At 32.4% G+C, this 15,388-nt stretch overlaps 1 protein-coding gene across 3 annotated transcripts in view; it reads left to right on the forward strand.

The window, feature by feature from the left end:
* LOC129972751 (inactive dipeptidyl peptidase 10-like) overlaps positions 1-15,388 on the forward strand; it is a 471,231-nt gene that overhangs the window by 415,737 nt on the left and 40,106 nt on the right. For all 3 annotated transcript variants that reach the window (XM_056087000.1, XM_056086999.1, XM_056087001.1), the window contains one exon: positions 15,147-15,247. In XM_056087000.1, the coding sequence (XP_055942975.1) occupies positions 15,147-15,247 (101 nt within the window). The remainder of the gene's footprint in view (positions 1-15,146; positions 15,248-15,388) is intronic.

Below are 15,388 nucleotides of genomic sequence, written 5' to 3' on the forward strand. Positions count from 1 at the left end.
CTTCACAGGTATGCCCAAGATCCATACATTTACCCGCTGGAATGGAGGGAGGGAGATATAAACTCTTATTAGATTGTATTCTAGAAAATTTCAAATACATTACTTCCGTTGGTTTAAAATGTAAATACGTGTAATATGTGTGGACATATCTTTTCCCGTGGTATGCACATTGAAAAATAATCAAATATTTTTTTTTTCATAAAGTTGCTAAAATAAAAAATATATGTATATTAAATTACAGTAAATGAATAACTTGTTGATTAAGTTTAGAACTTTTGGGAATGTAAAACAAAAATAATCATTTATTAAAAATAGAGGCTTTTTAAATGTTTAGATAGACCAGAAAATGCCAAAAATCCTTCCTGGATTCTTTTGTAACCTTATATTGTTTGTGTTTTGAATTTTTTTCATTCTTCAATAAAAGTAACTAATTAATTAACCCTTTCTAGGGCCGTGGGAAGTATGCTTCCCACCAAATTTATCAATCTTCGTATGAATTTATGTAGGTTGGCATAAGTTCTGACAAATTTTTTTAGAAAGACAGAAACTCAGATGCTTTAGTTCTTTATTTTACACAAAATCATGTGTCTTGATTTGATACTTAATTATTAATTAACCAAATTAATGAATTAATCAAATTAAATTTATCTAATAAGCTAAATAAATCCCTTTTCTTATTCTAATTTCAAACCTAAAAATATTTTAACATAATATGACTGGAAAAAAATGGCCTTTTAAAGGGTTAAAGTAAATTATTGTGATAAATAATTATCTAATATTAAAAAACGTGAATTTAAAGTTTTTTAATTAATTTTATGTGTTTCAAATTCGACAAATAAATAATTATTACTTTCCTTTTATCAGCATTATAATTATTACTTGGTTTATAACCAATGAAACATATAAATGAAAAGAACTCTAAAATTGATTTGTTTTAATAGGTGCGACATTAAAATGATTTTTTTTCACACTTTTCCAAAAGCAAAAGTGTAAAATATCTATTTGCCTGTAAGGAAAGCATTAATAACGTAAATTACAACTCCAAAAAAAAAATGGAATCTTCTTTATCAATAAATATCCAACTGAACTGAAAGTCAATAAAATGACTTGGCACAAAGAACGTGAAGTGAATACTTAACAACGAAAAGCTCTATAAATAATAAAGAGGGAAAATTAATTCAAAGCCAAACGATTTTTTAAATTAGATTTCTTTTTTATCGGACAAAACAGTAATAAGATTTTTAATGACTCTGTATCTTTCAATAACTACAACAACAAAAAAATAAACCCAATAAATTCCTGAAGTATTTTGTGCTTAACATCTTAAAAATTCATTTTTTTCGTTTTCAGCTAGTAGTCTGTAACATTTGTATTGGCTGATTTGAATTCTAAAGCTAATGAATAAAAGGGGAAAAAATTATGAAAAAAGAAATAATGAACGTATTTTGTACTGAATAGTGGCTTTATTCAGTGGCGGAAGTGGAAGAATATTCAGGTTTCAAAGAATGAATTGATTTCTGTTTTTCAACTTCGGGAAATATTCAGCTTTTTTTAATAAATTATTTTGCTGTCTCTCTGAATAGAATTGCATTTCAATAAATGGCTGCGTATAATTTGAAGGGCACCTGACAACTTCATTTCATTAAATTTAAATAAAAATATATAAGTGTACCTGAATTTTATTTTAATTTTAATGAGTAAAATAAAAAATTAAATTTTATTTTAAAGTCGTTGTTTTTTATTGTCATCTTGGTATTAATAACGTAACTATATTTTACTTATTTTATAGTTATAAAATTAATGCTGTATACAAAGAACTATGAATAAAGTACCTTAAAAATTATCTAATTTCCTTACCTGTCGAATGTCGATAATTATAGAAATAATTATAGTAAATAATAGGCCAATATTGCATAAGCATACAATTAGACGCCTTGAAAATTTCGTTTCTCTCATAGAAGCGCTATGAGATATTTAATTTTCGCACATATTCTCTAATAAACTTGTCATGCACCGACACTAGCGTACAACAGTTGCAAAATATTAACTTTTGATGTGAATTTGCATTTTTACTCAATCTATCGTGCCATCCTTGGCGAGTTATTTGGCGCTTATTACTTGACATGCCTTTAATAGCATCCGAAAATCCAATTTGTACTTTAGACATGTTTTTCTCAACCGATTGAAACAGAAATTTTTCGCAGGATTACACTTCTAAACACAAAATCACACGCCAAATTTGGTATATTTAAAGTATTGCGTTTTGGAATTATTGCGCTTACATGTTTCCGAAAGTACAGACCGACATACAGTCCACCGTTTGTTGAATTTAGCTCAAAATCTGACAAGTGTCTGTACTAAAGATGTCAAATCTGTGTACTGATTCTTATCTACTTGGCTCTCTTCATTTTATAGTTGTTGTGTTAACTTATATTGAAACAGCCGTACAGACGAACTTTCTCTAAACATCTTTTTCTTAAAATTTAATAGGAATCTGCAAATTTGCTGTGAGGACAATATACCAATTTTCAATCATCTAATTCTAAACTAGACATATGTCTGTGACACAGATAGTCAGACCGACATTTTCTAAAAATGTGTTTTTAGAACTCAAGGTGTTCTAAAACATTGGGATTCGTCAAAATCTCGAGTTAGAATTTTTTGACTATTACAAATTTTCTATTCTACGTATGCGAAAAAATAAAAATCAAGCGAATTACGATCATTGTTAGATTCTAGTCTTATTGTAATGGTGTGATATAGTAATAGAATTTTAAATTATATTCTATATCGCTCATTTATATACAAAATAATTGTTTGTATAATATGATATTCCAAATATCTTGTCATTAAACATATGTTTTACTATTAAAATGCGTTCCAATGTTTTGATTAATCCGGCATTCTTCTGAATTGATATCTACCGGATTTATGAATTTGGCGCATTGTTTTACATTTTTAACCCTTTTGCACTCGGATGGTGCCTCTCACTCACCATTCAAGATGGTGCATAGGCCGCGGTGGCCTGGTGGTAAGGTCTCGGCTTGTGAGCCGTAGGGTTTCAGGTTCGAGACCCGATTCCACTGAAGAACCGTCGTGTAAGGGAGTCTGTTGCACGTTAAATCCATGCCAAACGTCCTCCCGCTGGTGTGGTTTGGTGTGGAGAGGGGGGTGCCAGCTCAGGTGTCGTCATCGTCATCTGACCGCGGTTCAAAATGCCGAGGTCCGTCCCAAAATAGCCCTAGTGTTGCTTTACAACGGGACGTTAATAAAACTAAACTAAAGTTTTTTTACTTAATGCTTTTATTTAGCAAAAAAGAAAGAAAAAAAAACGATATTTTAAAAGGTTTTTATTTTTTATTTTTAACTGATTTATTTTTATTTCATAGATATTTTCACTTTATTTTATGCAAAAATTCAAAAATATGTGCTTTATGCTACTTTTGTTTTTCAAAGATTCATCAGGAATTTAATTATGTACCTCAATCAATACAAAATACCGGTATGTGTTAGATTTGTAAACTGATTGAGAAGGGCAAGAAAAATTTTCATCGAAAATAAAATGAAACGTGAAAATCATAAGAAATTCAAAAGTCATGAAGCGATTTAAGATGATGTGGTACAAGAACCAACTCTTAATTAGATACCTTAACAAATCTTCCTTCTAATAATTTTATGCATTTTGAATTAAACCACGTGAAGTCTCAACGAATTAACGAAATGAGTTCTTCTGTTGACGCAATGCGCGGAAAAATCATTGCGCATCGCATTTGTGGACTCTCCATTAACTCAAAGAACAAAGAATGAATGGTTCTTGGAAGAATAAATTTCGAAAATGAAACTTCGTTTTCTAATTTACGAAAATCCACTATTTAAGATTATTAGCTATTTTGTTTTATAAAGTCGGTAATAAATTCGAAATGAGATTAGTTCACTTTCAACAAACATTTCTAGAATTGCTTCAGGGCCTTTCATAACGTCCACTGACATCAAAGTGAATTTTCATGTTATTTTACGAAATATTCAGCTTTTCAAAAATTAATCCTGCGAGTAAATAATGCGGGAAAAGTTGTAAAATGATCTAATAAAAAAAAAAGAAAGAAGGCGAAGTTTTGAAAGGAATCGTCATCTGACCGCGATTCAAAATGACGAGGTCCGTCCCCAAATAGCCCTAGTGTTGCTTTACAACGGGACGTTAATATAACTAAACTCAAGACGGGGCATCATTTAGGCGTTTTATTTATTTATTTTTTAATTTTAATTTTTTTAAAATATTTAAAGAATAATATGAAGATGTAGATTAATTTTTAATTTAATTCAACTTAAAACTATAATGATTATTTTTTCATAGCAATAAGGGAGTCCTTGGGTTAGCTGAGTCATTTTAAGTCGAATTACTTTACCGAGTGAAAAGGGTTAATATTATTTCATAGATCGCTATTTGCACTGCACTTCTTTGAACTAATAGGTTAATGATTTTCACTATCTTCATTTGGTATCGCGCACTCTGTTTTTATATATAAATGAATGTGGATAATCACATTAACAATTTGCTGGTTATAGTATCAGCTTATTCAGATTTGTAATCCCCTGACTAGTAAACTTGTTGAAATTTGTTTAATAAATCTTTATGTGGCCTAAAATGTCTTGAATGTAAATGAAAATATTAAATATTTTTTCAAAATGTGAATGTTAGAATTTTACATATGCTGCCCAGAAAAAAAGGCTGGATTCGGTAAGGGGGGGGGGGCAACATTGAGAAAGTTCGGAAATCTCTGGGATGTGATAATGTGATATCTTATTTTTATCTTCTGGACTAGTGTCAATAATTCAATAATTATCCTGCCAATTTCGACAATGATGCAGGATAGGGTTAAAAGTTAGCTGCATCGATTTAGTCCAAAGAGATATCTTGTGTATACGAATTCTGAGTACGTACTTGCGTATACGAATTCTCTGTACGTACTTGCGTATACGAATTCTCTGTACGTACTTGTGTATACGAATACTCAGTACAGAATGGGTTCATTTTCTCTTCATAATCCTCTGCAATGTTAGTGTACAAAACAATTGAGAAAAGATTAATAACTATACCCTCTAGGAATTTTGGAATACCGTAATTGGGACATTGGCTTTCTTCTTCTACAACTCTACAGGGGCTATTTCAGTTCCTTCTAAAGGACTTGGATGGCAGCGAGCGCATCTTCGCTGTTCGGAATGCAACTTGCCTTATCGGACTTGTGAAAGAATCTCAAAAAACAGGTGTTTGAGACAACTTCCACGACATTCCTGGAACTTTTGCGATATGTAAAGAATGATTGGACGAAATTTCTTCAAAGCTGCGCGATCAGGAACTCGATTTCAAGATCGATGTGGCTTGAATTTTTCAGAAAAAATTGGGCATTTCAAATGCAATGCTCGCTCAGATAAAATAAACAGGTATATATTTATGTGCAACGCAATATTTGTAGAAACGGATATTTATTTCAAAAACGCAATATGAAACCAGAGGGAAGAGTCTCTAAGAGACTTTTTTCGCATATTCCCTTTACCATATGACGCTGACTAACAGAGTTACAAAAGAACCTAAGAAGGAGCCAACTTTGGCGATATTCTGTTTGAGGATTAATGCCAAGATATGATATATAAAATTTTACAGATGCATGGACGAAAAGAAGGCAAATTTGGAATGAACTAAAATTTATTTTTCTTGGGAGTGCATATTATTTGTACAAGGGCATATGATTTGTCCATGGGGACAAAGTTGGAACGCGCTTGTTTGCAGCAGAACACTGGAGCAAAGTATATGAAATTCTTCCCCCGAGGTTTTTACTAAAATAGTTCCGATAGGGATTTCTTTGACACGTGTTGATCAGAAAAAGGAATCTTAGGTAACTTTAAAAAAAATGCGGTAGGCACTAGGGAGTTTTATCCCTTCACTCGGGAGCGTGGAAAGTCCAAACACAGAAATAGTTGAACTAAAATTAAATTGGGATCCAAATCAGAAATAATAATATATTTTAGAATAACGAAACATGGTTCAATTCGGGATAAAAAAAATATTAAAATATCAATCATATCAAGATATATATAATATGCTGTAGATGTTAAATCTGTGCACCAAATTTTATCTGTCTAGCTGAAAACATTTTCACTTTATCGTGTTTAGATATGGATGCAGATAGACAAACATAATTCCAAAATATATTTTTCGGACTCGTTGAGGGCCGTGGTGGCCTGGTGGTAAGGCCTCGGCTTGTGAGTCGTAAGGTTTCAGGTTCAAGACCCCATTCCACCGAAGAACCGCCGTGTAAGGGGGTCTGTTGCACGATAAATCCGTCAGGGCCAAACGTCCTCCCGTTGGTGAGGTGTAGCGTGGAGAGGGGATTGCCAGCTCAGATGTCGTCCTCGTCATCTGACAGCGGTTCAAAATTACGAGGTCCGTCCCAAAATAGCCCTAGTGTTGTTTTAAACTGGACGTTAATATAACTAAACTAAACTAAATTCGGATTTGTTGAAGTTTGACCCTTGATGATTCGTTAAAATTCTGTGTTCGAATTTTTTGACGATTGCAATACTTTCGCTCGGTATACTTTACATACGATAAAGTGAAAGTACAAAGCATCTATAAAAATTGCTTCTCGACACTTAGTATTTTTTTCTCTATCATTTTCCCTATATCCCGTAATAAAACATTCGCTACTATTGATGAATGAAATAGGATATCATTGTATTAATCGGTCATTCTACAAAACCAATAATCACCATAGGTAGATGTTCTGATGTACTATTAAAAATTTAATATAATTCGAAATTAAATATGGAATGTTATTTATCTCTATGGAATGAGTTTGGCGTGCTTAACTTTATCGGTTCTGGTGCAACTTATATTTGGAGGAGTCAAACGTCTTTCCATTGTTTTGCAGAGAAAGCTTGTAGTGAGATAGCTAGCTCGGGTATCATTCTCATCGTTTGATTACAATTGAAAATTCCGAGGTAGTCCCAAATTATCCCTAAATATATCTCTCAAGTAATTCAATTCCATCCCAAAATATCCCTCAAGTAGTCTCAAAACGGATCGCTATTAAAAAGTAATAGTCCTATAGGTTTCTTTTTTCAGCCAATTGTCTGTACTATTTTTTCAATTGAATTGTGATGTCATCAAAATACAGCCTAGTGAATAGGCTAAATTTGTCTTTTAAATTTGTTTATTTATAACATCACAGTCGGACAAAACACTCAACATAAAACGCATTCACAACATATAAACAATAGGAAATTCATACGTTACAATATTTGTAAATCCATTCCATTGACCATCATCTTAATCCACAAGACAGAACACCATCACAAGACATTAATGCTCTTTCACTTTCAACACAACATAACACTATACAGCATCACATAGCACAACACCAAGCTGACTCCCGCCGAAAAAATCTCCGTTTGCCAAACGCACTACCGGTGTGATATCATCATATTTTTGATCTACACCAATACAATGCTGACATCTATCTCTTGGCTATCTTCGGGTCAAATTCTTTACAGCATGCAGATTCAGAAGACATATTTCTTATACATGCAAAAAAAAAAAAAAAGAAAAAAAAGTACTAGAGGAATTTGTGTATAATCTAATACTTCGCTGTTCCGCTGCTTTCATTTGTCAGAACGGCTTCATCCCGCTGCTTTCAGCCGTCTATCTGATTGTCTGGACAATCACAAGTATATAAACATAATTCAAAACGCCATTAATAAAATAAATATATAAAATTCAGTCATTGATTTTATGATATAAATTGTAGATTTTTATGAAATTTTTGTTTCAATAGGTTGAAATGAAGAAGTTAATAATACATTTTAGGTTTACTGGGTGCTTGTATATTAACAGTATCCCAGCGATTAATCGCCAAATATTGCGCACTAATAAGATTTTTCGTACCTGCTATTTGCCAATGGCATACAGTTAATAATATTCAAGTTTCTTTATTAGACAGTAAACAGAAGATTTTGGCAAGACGCTATGATTTCCGCTATGATCATATGATTGGATCAACGAGCAGCAGAGAAATAAAATTCCCAAAATTGTATTAATCGTATTGATACTTATTAGGAATATGGGCGATATTTTAAGAAATCGAATATTAAAACCCGGTATAGAATTTTTAAGCGATTACATCCCTTTCTTTCTGTATACTTCGTGTAAAAAATATAAATCAGACTGAACTGTAGCGGTGGAAAAAGTACCCCTGTAGAGTACTTTTATAAGATGACTGTTGCCAAACAAAATGGAGGAAATTGTCGTGAGGAAACTATTAAACAGAAATTAACGCTCGGCCCAAAAAGAACTCTGGCGCGGTAATCCAATTTGCGCTGCGAAAATATTTAATGAGTCGAACAACCAAAAAAAGGAACATTGCCCAAAAATCAAACTAAAATTAAAATGAATTCTATCAAAATCGCAGATACTTCAAAGGAAAGATGGCATTTAATTTCATTTCTTTCTGATTAGAAGCAGTGCTCGTCACATTTTTCGTGCGATAGGTTGTTGATTTTTGCTCCGTAATCTGTGATATTCGGGATTTGTTGGAATATAATATTTTATAATAATGACTCTTTTTTATAAGATACTTTTATTTAATTTGACTTCTTTCGTGTTTGATGAAATGGAATTTTTTCAAATAGTTTTACACTCAATTATTTGAGACAGTTTTGAACCACCGAGAGTGGTCTCACTAAAACTTTCTCGCATACTATCTAATAAACTTGTCATGCCAGAGAACGCCTTACATGGCATTTGTATACAATAGTTATGAAATATAAACTTATGGCTTGAATTTGGCATTCTTATTGAGTCTATCATGTAATCCTTGGCGAGTTATTTGGCGATAAATCCCTGGAATACATTAACAGCAGCCAAAAATCGAATTTGTGTTTGAGATAGGTTTTTCTCAATCGATTGAAACAAATATTTGAAACAAACCTGCACTTGAAGTCCCCAAATCCCATACAAAGTGAAATATATTTTAGTCACTGCGTTTTTGAATTATTGCATATACATGTTTCTGAAAGTACAGATGGACAAACAAATCAACCTGTAGTTGGATTTGATTCAAAATGTGACAGATGTCTGCACTATCGACGTTAAATTTGTGTACCAAATCTTATATATTTAGGTCTTTTCATTTTGTAGTTATTATTTTAACTTTTATTCGAACAGACGTACCTCCTCAGAAACACAAAATTTATTAGAAATCTTCAATTTGGGGTAAAGACCGCATACCAAATTTCAATCATCTAGCTCAAAGATTTTTTGAGTTATCTTGACGATTACTGTGCTTTCTTTGTATCACGTACACGAGAAAATAAATATCGTGCGCATGTACGTATCCTCTTTCACGATACAGTGTTTTAATATTTTCAATATTTGATTATTAGTTAATCGATTAAAGTAACTTTATTTTTATTTAATAACCACAACCATTTTCCACAAACCTCTCGCCATTCTGGTGTAGAAATTTTTTTTAAAAAGTGATTTGAGATTCCTAAATGTTTATAATAATGTATCATAAATTAAAGATTAAAATGCAGGTAATTATAAAAACAATTAATTTGTATGAAACAAAATAAAATCCTATAAGCATTCAAAAATTACCGCCATGGGAAAGCCCAAATTTTAGGATAGCCCCAACACAGTATATCGCCAATTCACCCACCCCAAACGCCTACTCATCGAAACTGCGGGGAGAGTCCGAGATGCCTGACCATCACTGCAAATTGTTTACCTCTTTTCATTAAACAAGACTGAGACACATGTTTTATATGTTGGAGAAGATCCTCAGATGATTTTGTGGAAAAAGCATATTTTCTGATATCTCTTAAACGTTGGCTTAGTATATATTTACTTAATAGCCATGAGCTGAGGGGAGCGCTCTTATGTATATCAGCCCCCTCAAGAACAGGGACTGCCTTTGAAATTTTTGAAAAGGGATAGAGAATTTTGTTATCTTTGAAATAGAAACTTGGACGTTCCAATATTCTGGATATATGTAAAATGGAATGATTTTAAGATTGAGAAGGTGAAATCAAATTATCTGTCAAAAAATTTCATTTCGATTCATACATAACTTATTCCCCCTGATCTCATCACATTTTCCTCCAATGAAGAATTTTATTAAGGAGCAACTACTCTCAAGTTCCGAAGAAGTGCATTGTAATTTCAGACGTGCAATCGGCATTTACATATTCATATGAAATATGAACAAATAAGCCATTATTACATTTTGAATGAAACATGACATAAACAGATTCCATCAGTATTCGTTTTTTTTTTGTTTTTTTTTTTTTTTGTAATAAATAAATTTTTTGAACTTTGAACTTTTTGAACATTAGTCTATATAGACTTGAAGCCTCTAATATCTTTTTCAGGCAATGGGTTCGAGAAATACTATTTTACTATGCAAAAAAAAAAAGTCGTTAGTGGAAAAACTTTTTGTAACTAGAAACATTTAGGCTTGAATTATGTATGAACAGGCAAAAAATTCTTACAAAAAATACTTAAATAACATAAACTGAAAAGTGTAAATTCTCAATTCTTGTCAGCATATCTAGAATGCATTTATATAGAATTTTCTTTTAGCCAAGAATCACTGATCGCTGCCATTTATTCCAACGAATCACATTCTGAGATAACATTCGACAAAACATTTTATCCAAAAGAAAAACACGTAGATAAAGACTAAAAAACATTGATCTAGAGCATCTAAGAATAAAATTGCTACACTGTAGAAAATAGAATTTAAAAAAAATAGACTTTCTGGAATGGAAGTATTAAACTCAGGTCCACTGTAGAAAAGGACAGTACAGAATAGAAGGCCAATATGTTTGCTCGTTAAAGCTACTCGTAAAAGACGAGTTTCTAAAAAAAAAAGACCATAAAATTCCTTCCAATTTACTTTTATTCTGTGAAAAAAAATATCTCCTTAATTCGCTTTTATTTATTTTTTTGTCGCTCTTTGCACCGGCCTGTTCATTTAATGTACAGTTGCATCGAGAAAAAAAAAAGCTGTTTACTTTGTATTTCGGAGTTACTGACGGAAATGTTTTTGATTTTTGTCAAATATAAAAGTAATCAAATTGTATTTTTTTTTCCAACGCAGAATTTTATTGCTTAACAGCATAGCCATGTTCCAAATATTTAATATTTAACATTCTTTCTATTTTATTTTGCTTAGAACTTTCCAAATCATATATTACTGATTTGAAATTTTACCTATATCCAGATAAAGGGCAAAAATCAAAGAACCTGCTCCCCAATCTCAATATTGTCTTGATTTCGCCAGTTTTTATTTCGCATGAAGGCTCATTATCCCTAGATATCCCTGTGCACTTAACCCATACTTTCTAGTTTCGAAAGAAGCGCAAAATAAAACTTTGGAAGAACCCTCATTCTCAACGATTGGAGTCATTTTGCCCATTTCTTAACCAATTCATTTTATCATTTGGAAAGCATAACTTACTAGTCACAAAACTGTGTTTATAATGCAAATATAATTTAAGATTAAACTTTTTTTTTATGATAATATATAATTATCAAAACTGGTTGATATAAATAAACTAACACAATGAATTGATTGTTATAATTAACTGTAAGTAACCAATTATTAATCATAGCAATTGTAACAATTAATTATTACAATTCCTATGATGGACAAGTAATGGAGCACCGAAGGCAGTTAGTCATTATATGATGTTTTAAACTGAATTTTTTTTCATTCAGCTGATCACGTTCAAAAGATTATTAAACGAATAAAATAATCAACTATCTGGTATGTCTATCCTCCGAGCGTCTCATACATACCCCTCCATTTAATACCTCATACAAATCTGTGTATTTTTGTGTTTATTTTCATCATATTGCCGCATTGAAAAAGATAGTCGAATCTCCATGGCCGAATGGTCATATCACTGGTCGTAAGTTCGAATCCCGCTAGAGACAATGCGATTCACAGTATGTGCAAATATTTAATTTCTTGATTTTGCGTTTCCCTTTATTTCATGTTCCAGAAGATTCTGGGCATTTCTTTAGTTGGCCAGACAAGTGTTCTGGACTTTTCTTACTGTCTTCGGAAAAGTATTCTGGAACTTTCCCTGCTAGTATAAAAGCAAAAGATTTGTCAGTCACTGTGTTCTCAGTTCAGAGTTGAGTTAATAAATTTGTTTAGCTCTGCTTCTTGTGTGTGTCATTGAGTTCCACACTAGAGTATCTACGTGACAATATATAGAAGGGAAATGGTTGAGTATTTTTGATATTACTGCATTTTTTAGCCCGGTTCGATTCCAATTTTTTAAAAGACCTGTAATTTTAAAGGCAAGACCACTTAAAAATTTTGTTCACCGTATTGTGTCTTTGAGTTATCGTAATTATACGAACAGATAAAGAAGCAATGACCCAATTCTTTGGTGGATTTCATCGAAATGTATATATCTATGAAGTATGAAGATAACTTACTGAAATTAATTCCTGTATAGATGATTGATGATTTAATTATAAACTTCACATAAAAACACACAGAACATCGAGAGATATCAACACTTTGATGGGTTTTAGACCAAAAGTGGAAGAGAATCACTAATTTAGGTTACAAACAATCATTCATATATCTTGTTGTGTTTTTGTAGTGCGTTTACTACAAGGACAGAGAGAAATGGACATATTAACGAAATTTTTCACGCAAAATTGGACATAGTACGACAAATTTATTAGCCTATGTGTTTCAAATATTGTGCAAGAAATGTTATTTGTCAGGTTCATTAAATTTTTGAACAATCGCGTTCGCAGACCTAGCTTTTAATGGTCATCAATATTAGCGGAAGCAGCAACTCTTAGGAAAATCTAAGTTGCTTAAGGGGTGGTTCCCAAAAATTTTCTCGCATACTCTCTGATAAAGTTGCCATGCCAGAGAAAGCTTATAAGCCAATATTGCGGATTGAGATGCGCAAGGATAGAACCTGGGACCACAATACAAAAGCAGTTGCTCTTGTATTGTGGTCATGTTACTGAGCTGCGAACCACAAGGTCCCAGGCTCTAGCCTCGCGCATCTCAATCCGTTACATTGGTGACCTCGGACGATGATCCTTCAACCTTCGTACAGCTGTTGTGGCGCCATCTACCCGCAACAAAGTCATCAGACTCACTTGACGCAGCAACAATATCAGCAACCACTCACCCACACACGCTCGAAATAACGCTTGGCGCTACTCATATGGGTACAGGCACCTTAGAATCAACAGCTAATACATCACCACTCAACAGCCATATCGTTCGTCTCACCTCCGACTCACTGGAGAAAGAGTCTGTGGTGAAAACTTATAAGCCAGTTAACAGCTACGCTACACGGGCAATTGCTTTTGTATTGTGGTCGTGTTACTGAGCTGCGAACCACAAGTTCCCAGGTTCTATCCTCGCTCATACCATACCGCCACAAACGCCTCACATGGCATTGGAGTACAATAATTACAAAATATTGACTATTGGCTTGAATTTAGTATTTTTGTTGAATCTATCGTGTCATCCTTGGCCAGTAATGTCTCGTAGGCGTTAATAGTATTCAAAAATCGAATGTGTGTTTTAGACACATTTTTCTCAACCGATTAAAACAACAATTTGATTTAAAAAAACTGCACCTACACTTACAAAATCCGATATCAAATATGATATATTTAAATCCGTGAGTTTTTGAATGATCGCGTTTTGATGTTTCTGAAAGTACACACCATACAGAAGTACAACTCTTTGTTGGATTTGGCTGCAACTTTAGCTGATGTTTAGGCTATAGATGTTGAATCAGTATGCCAAATCTTATCTAGCTCTTTTGTAGTTATCGTGTTAAATTATATTCGAAACGCCGGACAGGCGAACTTCCTCTGAGCAGATTTTACTCAATATTTGATAGAAATATGCAATTTTGGTGGGAAGACCTTATACCGAATTTCAACTGTCTAGCTCAAAGCGTTTTTCAGTTACTTTTGTCCCAAACAAACAAGCAGACATTTTCGAAAAATGTGTTTTATGAACTGAGGGAGGTCTAAAATGTAAAAATTCATCAAAATCTTGAGTTCGACTTTTTTTTTTATGTAATTACTATATTTTATACTATGTATACGAGATAGTAAAAAAACTCATATAAATGATTATAGGTTGTAAAATAATTTCAGCGAATTATGAAAGAAGGCAGACAGAATAAATTAACTGATCATTTATTGTTACTGACTGTTAGCTTTATAATTAGCATATATATATGTATATACGTATATAATATTTCTGATACAAATTATATGTAAAGAATAAGATGGAAAATAGTATTTCCATTTTATGACTGTTATTGCAAAATTTTCTTATTTATCTTTTGTGTTTCGTATCTGCAGTAGTTATTAATTATGGCTTTGTATATTTAATGCTATAAAGCGTTTTTCTTTCTCAGAATTTTTTTTTAAAATTTAACCTTACCGGCAAATTTAATCTTTTAAAATGTGAATTAAACTTAACATTATATTTGCTTTCCAGAATTATTTCGTTTTATCTTTTGTACTTGAATATTTAACTTGGGATGTTTAAAATAACTGTTGGCGGGAAAGTAATTCGAATGGTAAATCAATCCACTGTCACCCCTTAACCCTAACCGGAAAAAAAAAATTACCTTTCTTTTTCTCAATTTTAAACTTGCGCATTCTTTTAGCTCGAAAAAAAAAAACCCTGTATTTTTTCCCTTTTCAAACCCACAGGTGCTTGGAGATTTATTTAATTTTGAACCACAAGATTAAATTACTTTTCTGATCTTTGCATTGGTTTTGAATCGAGTGTGACGGGGAGCGCCATCTGTTGAGGGCAAACGTAACCACTTCATGCCCAAGTTTCAAGATGATGATAAGGCATTAAAAATGCAGGTCGGCGATAAGAAATAAAATAGAAAAACTGTTCCCTTTTGGCAAAATATGCACATCTCATAAAACTGAGCAGTAGAAACATATAACGGATTGTTTTTATCGAAGGATTTAAAAGATATTGCTTCAAGGGAAAATATGAAATGGTTTCTCTTTCTTTTTCCGGTGCAAAGTAATGGCATGGTTTCGTTTCTTTTTCTTGCAGGCTGGCCGTAACAATCCGACGGTTAAGTTATGGGTAATCGATTTAACGAGGATGGATTACGCCAAAACAGAAATTGTGCCTCCAGATGATTATAAAGAAAAGTAAGTACATCTTGTTTAATGGCGAACGTTAAATTAATTGTTTAATCGATTACCATTAATTTAATGCTAATCGATTATTTTTATTTAAGGTTTTTGATCTCAGAAATTTAATGTTTTTGCTAGGGAATCTTAATATTGAAT

Source organism: Argiope bruennichi, chromosome 6, assembly GCF_947563725.1.
Source record: "Argiope bruennichi chromosome 6, qqArgBrue1.1, whole genome shotgun sequence".
Lineage (NCBI taxonomy): Eukaryota > Metazoa > Arthropoda > Arachnida > Araneae > Araneidae > Argiope > Argiope bruennichi.